At 39.8% G+C, this 7,766-nt stretch overlaps 1 protein-coding gene across 1 annotated transcript; it reads right to left on the reverse strand.

Annotated features, from left to right (window-relative positions):
- Positions 1-823: 823 nt before the first annotated feature.
- LOC130144592 (stromelysin-1-like) lies at positions 824-7,488 on the reverse strand. Its single transcript, XM_056328548.1, has 10 exons — positions 7,355-7,488; positions 6,967-7,211; positions 6,344-6,492; positions 6,113-6,244; positions 5,091-5,252; positions 4,295-4,502; positions 3,003-3,136; positions 2,307-2,466; positions 1,355-1,458; positions 824-1,162 (listed from the first exon to the last, which is right to left on the reverse strand). The coding sequence occupies exons 1-10, from the start codon at positions 7,457-7,459 to the stop codon at positions 1,062-1,064; spliced, it is 1,500 nt and encodes a 499-aa protein (XP_056184523.1). The 5' UTR covers positions 7,460-7,488; the 3' UTR covers positions 824-1,061.
- Positions 7,489-7,766: the final 278 nt, after the last annotated feature.

A 7,766-nucleotide genomic window follows, 5' to 3' on the forward strand; every position in this document is an offset into this window, starting at 1 on the left:
GGTGTTTAAGTCACTGAGCTATTGCCCTGTGAGGGGGACCTAAACAAGGTGGATGGAGGAAGCGCATGTGCTTTTGTCTGTGTCACCACTTGTCCTCTGGAGGATTTATCTCTGGTAGTTACATGAAAATCCTGGTGTTTTTTTCTTATCACTTTGGCTTTTTTGCTCTGGGAAGTGGTTCTTGTAGGCAATTTATTGTCTGATATTGTAAGCTGGACTGTGAGCCCTGACTTCATTCCCACAGCTCAAGGTCACAGATCAACAGGGGTAATCCCCTGACTCCCTGTGACCATATCTTCAACACTTTCTGCCCTGTCTGTGTGCTGGCTCCATCGCCAAACTGGGCACCTAACCTTTTCCTGGTTGCTCATGTCCTGTTGTACCAATGACTGCCCGCCAAACCCACCCACAGCAGCAATGGAGCATGGGTCCTCTCAGCCCATTGCCATGTTCCCCACCTACCAGCAGGCACCCATCCCCATCCCTGCCCTGCCCCCTCTGCTGCCATGCCATGGCATCATGGCAGGTGAGGCCACAGCCACCAGTCTCTCCACAACTCTTCCTACACCATCGCGTAGGATCTACTCCCTCTTCTGCCTCCCCTGCACTGTTCCTGAGTGTCTTCTTCTCCCTCCTCTGTCACCCAGGTCATTTCTTATTGCCTGTCAAAGCTGCCCACCTACTTCTGCTTCTCTTTAACTTCCCCCTACAGACACTGAGCCCTGCTGAAAATGGTGGCGGGGTCCTGGCGCTGCTCAGGCTTGTGTGTGGCTATATCAGATGCCTTGCCTCCAGTGGACTGAATCAGAACGCAAGAAGGCTGCTATAGTTGAGCAAAATACTTTATTACTTAAAACCAAATTGATTAATAAATAGTTGGAAAACAAAATAAATTAAAACTGTACATTAATTTTATATTTTTTAATGTTTTAAATTAGAATTCTCAAAAGCCATTTCCAACTCAGATGTACGGTAACAGCTGAAAGGTACTGTTTATACCCAAGGAACATGAAAAAAACATTTCTGGTATAAATACAGCCCTGCACCATCACTTAATATTTCTAGCAATTAAACCAGCTGTTGCTTTTTATTATACGGACGAGTTTCTTGTTCTTGAGGTCAATCTCATACTGGTTTGATCCATGGAAAAAGTAGAAATATCCTAGAATTGGAAGGAAAAAATATTGGCAAATTAATCTTTCCTTTCTGTGTACCTATTGAAATACACATGTTATTTTCTTGGGTGATTTTTTTTTAAAAATCATATATTTATATATCTATTTGAAACATACACTTTTTTTGCTTTGATTGGTGGTCTTTTGCTTTGATTTTAGTTACATTTTAATTTGTTTACCATTTTTCTGAAGGGCAGCATCAACTGTGTGGCCAATTCCTTGGAAGTCAGCTGCTATTTTTCTTGGGTATCCACTTTCCATTGATTGGGTATTTTCATTGAAACTAAATGAAGAAAATGCATGAAAACAAGAAACAAGCATGTGATGTTCAATGTTGAAACCAGGTGGAATTTTTACTAAATAAGCCTACTGTCAGCTGAAAATCCAGTAACTGTGAGCATCTGTGATATCACAGAACTGTACAAATCCCGGCTGTGTGAATATTTACATCTGAAGTAATCTTTTTAATGGCCTATTTTCAGAACATTAGATTACATATATCACTTCCATTTCCTGAGACTGCTAATGAGGCTGGATAGGGCTTATACTGGGTAATAAACTTAAATAATTATTCTAACTGAATATTTTAATTTTACAACATCCAATCTATGAAGTCACCACACGAGTGGAATGTAAACTTTTGGTTTCAAGATGATATGATGGATTAATTATTAGGATGACATTACTGTTTAGCTGAATTGTTTCTTAAAAAGTAAATATTCTAATCTCCTTCCATAACTTTCTTGATAGATTTTTCATTTATGAGTTTCAGAGAGCACTTCTGTCCCTTAATAGCTACTGAATGAATACATGACATGATGACAAGGTCTACTCATGTTATCCTTTTATACTAAGTTCACTTAGTTCACTACTGCTTCTTAATGAATAAACAAAGCTCATTTTCCTGTTAATTGCAGACTGGTAAGGGTAAATGGATGTTGTCTCCATCTCAGGTGTTACAGACTTTGCTTTATGAAAAGACATGAGTAATTGCCTCTGACTTTCAGCGTTATACTGGCTGAGAAGGCTGACAACAAGAGGCCGTGGAACTTACTGTACAAATACTAATATAACTTGACATTTTAAAAGCTAATTTGAATTTCTGCTGTACAAAAGAGCAATGAGCCTTACCTCCAGTACTTGCTGCCTACAAAGAAATAGGTTTTCTTGGTATTTTGATCATAAACAGCTGCATCGATTTTCCTGACGCTGGTTGGGAAGCCCAGGTTCTGAATAGGCTTGGGGAAGCCTGAATCTATACTGTAGCCACTGACAGCCCAGTACTGGTCGTCTGCAGGAAAACCAGAAGTTAGTAGGGATTCTGGAGGAGGCTGAGCTCCTTTTCCTCAAAGCCCCAGAGCTTTCTGTGTAGTAAATGCCACCAACAGCACAGCTGTCCAGCTGAGATCATGACCATCTAGGGCACACATAAGTGTGAATATTTCAGAGCTGTTAGATTTTCCACTTTTTATAGTCATTAAGAGTATTATATACTCAATAGTTAAAACTCAACATATTTTCCAAATGTGGCCATCACTTTAAAAAATGTATTTAAATAACTTAATATAGGCAATCAATTTTGTCTCAGCTATGATCTTTCTCTCACTGAAAAAAGAGTAGTAGTATCATATTGTAGAGGGCTGTTGTGAAGCAGCATTAGTTAATGACAGTAACAGCATTTTCAAAATTAAAATGGATTTAAATATTAAGAATATCTTCTTTTAGTATTAGTATAATATTATGTCCATTTTTATTACATAACATTAGCAGGAGTATTTTAACTTTATTCATTCATAAAAAGGACTGATGTAAATATAAGAGAAATACCTTTAAAAAATAGAACTCGATCCTTCTTGTCAACCTCATAAGCAGCATCAAAACCAGCTGCCAGTGATGGCCAGAACGAGGAGATGGTGTCGTGCTCAATGACTGAGAAAAATGGACTTTTGCGCCAGACATAGCTGATAGGAAGGAAAACAGCACTGTTTCATTGTCTGTGTTTCACTAGGAGATTAGTAGCATAGAAATGTACTTTAAATCATACTGTTGGGGTGCTGGAGCCAGTCCTCCCTATGAGGCAGGGATATCACCCCTCTTGGGATGCAGTCCTTCATTTTGCCCTGCTCTCTCACAGATATTCGCCCTTTACTATGGGGTGCTCTAAGGTCACAGAACAGTTGAGGCTGGAAGGGACCTCTGAAGGTCATCTTGACCAAACCTTCATTCAAGCAGTGGCACCTAGAGCTGGTGGCCCTTTAGACCTTTAGACGGATAGTTTACCCAAGACAACATGTGATATCTGTGGTAGTGCTGACAACTGAACTTTTCTCTTCACCATGTGCCATGCAGGTAGACACAGCTGTGTTCTGAATTTCAGTTTGGTTACAAATGCTCATTAAACATCTTAAGAAGCATGTTAAAATCCAATTTAAGGAGAAACTGCTCCTTCCTCCTCTTCCCTGAAAATTATTGTTTTTAAGCTACAATTCTTCATCCTGTGTTTCAGAAGAGAAATCAGACCCACATCACCGAAGGAAGCTGTTCAACCAAAACACAATTACCAACCCAAGAAGTGGGTGAAAACATGGGCTGAACATGCTGTTCTCCCTCACCAGGGTGGATGTGCCCATACACCAACGCACTACAGTGCCCAGTGCCAGAGCATGCCCCAAAAGCAGACACCTGTAACAGCAGTGGCTCCCTACAGACAGTACTGGGCAGTGGTCCAGTGCAGACCCCTAGGTCATTGTGTCACCAAAAGTCACCCGGGATGTTTTCTACAGCTCCCTGACCCCCACATAGGCTGGTGTGACAAGGACTGTCCTGCATGCAAGGCAGCTGCAGGCTGAGCAGTGGCACTGGGATTATTCAGCCTTGCACAGTTTTAACAGATATGGGTGATGATATGTGATGGCTTAAAACATTGTACTCACCTGTCAGTAAACCTTGTTACTCATCCAGCCCAGCTGGGCTGGTAAAATTTTGCAAAGTTGCCTGAATACTTTCAGAAAGAAATACCTACCTTTGTAACCGAGGGAAGATAAATTCCTTGAACTGAACTTTATGCTTTGCCTTTGTGAGTCTCACAAAAAGCTGTTGCTAGAAATGAAAGCACTTACCTGCCTTTGAAGAACAGTATTTCGCCCCGGAGAGTGGTGACAGCATCAAAAGTCAAATGAGGGTCACAGTCCTCTGGTCTCATGGGTGTCATTTCTGTTGGTTCTTCCCTGGGTAACAGTTCAGTTGGTGCTTCTGCAGGTGTTGTTTCAGTTGGTTCTTGTGGGGGAAAAGCTTTTGTTGGAAGTACGGGAGATTCCCTGGGGGGTCCTTTGGGAAACAGATAAGTGTAGAATTGGAAGTTGAATTAGAGCGTTTCATGTTGCGGAGCTTCAGGATGTACCATATAGAGCCAAATGCATAAGTTTCTTAAGGTTAAAACTCAACTAGTAAATTAATGCCAGGAAAAGTCCCTGGGCAATTTGACTTGGCTGTCTGGGCTGGTGGCTATTAAAATGGTCTCTGGCATTGTTTTGCCTTGACAAGCTGTTGGTGTGTCAAACTGTATGTGCTCAAGAGTGAATGCAGGGCAAACACTATTTCCAAAAGGCAGTTGTGCATGTGACTACCTTTTGTGGAAGATAAGAGAGTTTAATACCACAGACATGGGCTGCTCCCCTGGTAATAAAGCTCCTGGTCCTTTTGAGTAACTGGCATGGATACAGCCCACAGATTCCATTTTGCGGATGTAGGCTCTTAGCCACAAAGAAACCAAGAGAATTGCCCAAGAATAATATCAGAAAATTAAACCTCAGTATCCTTCTTGCAGTAGAAAGTTCAGTCCATTTTAGCTGTTTGGTAAAATTCATTATAAATACTTATCCGTCATCCACCAAAAAAATTATGCTTCCTGCTTACCATAGAGGGCCTGAATTCCATCAATATCATCCTGAGGAAGTCTGTAGTTCCTTGTATCCACGGCCATATATATAGGATACATCAAAGCACCGAAGACGTTGGAATGACCAAGGCCTAGTGAGTGGCCCAACTCATGAGCAGCAACAAGAAATAAGTTGTATCCTAAAAAAATATCCAGCACAAAGAACAATCACTAAATAAATTTTCTTGCGTAACAGTGGCATACAGGTGTCATCCTTTCATGCATGATATATCGTTTATGGTCTTAATAAACCAGCAAAATCTAGCTATGTCTTAAGTAAAAGGCTCTCTGACATCCTGGAGGAGAAATGAGTTTTGAATTATAAACATTTATTTCTCTCAGGGAAACCAATCTGAGGACACTTTTTGCTCATGTTGCAGAAATTTTCCTGCCAACAAAGAATCAGTTTCTTTATATGTTAATAGCAACTGAAAACTGGGTGAGAACATTTTAGTCATCTGGCCAGATTTAGGGAATGATAAATGGCATGGAATTCATCTGGTGACTATGTCACAGAGATCAGTAACATGTAAGAATGTTCCTGGACATTGCTGGAAACCAGAACACTTCACTGTTATATTTAATTATTTTTACCAACAAATTCAAGATTTCTTTTTCCTTTGTAGAGGTTAAAGATTTGTATCACTTTAAACAAAAAATAATATTATGGTTACACTATTACAGTATTACAACTTTTGAGATCATTACCTGAGGGTGAAAATTCCCTGCCTTACAATGTCACTATTACCCAATATTGCTGTTTCATGCTAATCTCATTTCCTTCACTGGAGCTGTAACTGTAGTCTGTGCATTAACTTCAGGGGTTCTGCCATGACTGCAGCTCAGGTCAATATGTGCAGAATCATTTTACTAAATTACACTGACATTTTAAATCTCAGTAAATACTGGAACTACTGCCATGGAATCTGTGACTTTACAGTGTCTTCAAGAAAACAATGTCTAATAAAAAACAGACAATGCAATATTTGAGGTTACCTACCGTTATTGGTAGTAAATTTAGTCCAGTTTTCATCTTCATCAAAGTGGGCATCCCCTCCTATCCCACGGCTGGGAGGATAGGCATGAGCCAGAGTTCCTCCTGGACCATCAAAGGAATAGAAGTCACCATGAACTAAAAAAAAAAGGGGTGGGGTGGGAAAGTTATGCTTTTCATCATATCTGTAAGAAAGTGATAAATGCTTATCATTCCTGGGCAAGGAAGTCCTCTTACATCCAGCTGCAAAGGAGATCATTATATCTGCTTCACCACTGTAGAGCCTGGTGAATCTCAAAGGGGTGACACTGCTCCACAGCTGGAAGGCTTTTGCAATTGCTTCGTCTACATCATCTTCTAGCATATCTGGAGTATAGTTCAAAATCCTGTGAAATAAGGAGAAGGGAATTAAAAGCAACCAGACCACATGTGGCTGGGGCACATAGTATCAAGGTCAAATATTTTAATCAGTGGTTGTTCTTATTTATGTGTCTCAAGCTGTTTATTTTCAAATTATTTGCTTAAATTACAGAAGAAGTACTCACAGTTTTCTTTCAAGCCTTTCAGAAACCCTAACATATATATTCTCAGTTGTATACCTTCTATCCACTGAGTATATTATTTAGTAGGCTGCTTTACTGAGTAATGTAAACTCCTGTTTTGGTATTTTTATAGCTGTTTGGAAGCCTAAAGTAAAGGATATGAATAGACCCCACATTCATGTCCCTTTTATCCTCAATGAAGCTTTTATATAGAGAAATACAGGAATAAATAGTAAGGAACCTGTTTGCATTACTTCTGCCCAGCATTCACAAAGATTCCCAGTGGTGTACAGAGACACATAGTTTAAGGTATGTTACCGATATGTCACATCTTCTTTCTTCCACCTAGGGCTCTGTGGGAAGGTGCTGTATGAACGGACGTCTGGTATTCCACATCTAGGCTGCTTCATCATGTCCAGTGTCTTACGATTGAGCTCCCCAGTCACCTCTAGCCCAAAGAATGACTGCATTTCTCGGATTTTGTCAGTCATGCGATCGAGGTTCTCTGCTTTAAAAAGAGAACGTTTCTCGTCTTGAAAATCATAAAAATTTTCCAGATATTTCTGATGGGGAAGAAAAAGCAACAGTTTAGAACATAGAAGTTTATTTTCAAAGACAGAGAGTTGTTAATAAAATATTCTACATCACTATCACTATGCTAATTTTCTCAGTAAATGATTTCTTAGGTTCTGTCTGTAGTCCTTACCTTAGCAAATTGCATATCTTCTTTTTCCTTTTCTGGAACCACTGGGAAAGCACAAGAACATACAACATATAGTAACCCAAGAAAAGAAAGGATTTTTGTCTCCATCTTTGCCTCCCTGTCTTATCAGCCCTTGCTAGAAGACCTTTCAATCTCTTCTTCTGTCCCAGGCTCACTCCTGTTTCTCTATTTATACCAGTTGTGAGCTTGTTAAAGTCAATAACTGCATGACTCAGTTTATAACATCCTCTGATTTCCCACAGAAAACAAATTTGTTCTTAGAAGCAAGCTAACACATGACAGTTCACCTTGCCTGAAACCCCCTGATTTCGCAATCATATTATTGGACCGTATTTTATTTTTTTTTCTTCATTCCTAAACTGGACCAGTATTTTAAACTTACAAGTATCTAAAT

Source organism: Falco biarmicus, chromosome 2 (genome assembly GCF_023638135.1).
Source record: "Falco biarmicus isolate bFalBia1 chromosome 2, bFalBia1.pri, whole genome shotgun sequence".
NCBI classification, from domain to species: Eukaryota; Metazoa; Chordata; class Aves; order Falconiformes; family Falconidae; genus Falco; species Falco biarmicus.

Coding starts and splice junctions, on each gene's coding strand:
- LOC130144592 (XM_056328548.1), bottom strand. CDS start 7,459: ATGGAGACAAAAATCCTTTCTTTTCTTGGGTTACTATATGTTGTATGT. Junction 2,467..3,002: donor TCGAGTTCTATTTTTTAAAG/GTATTTCTCTTA, acceptor GTTTTCCTGCAG/ACGACCAGTACTGGGCTGTC. Junction 1,459..2,306: donor GTAGGCAGCAAGTACTGGAG/GTAAGGCTCATT, acceptor TTCTTCATTTAG/TTTCAATGAAAATACCCAAT.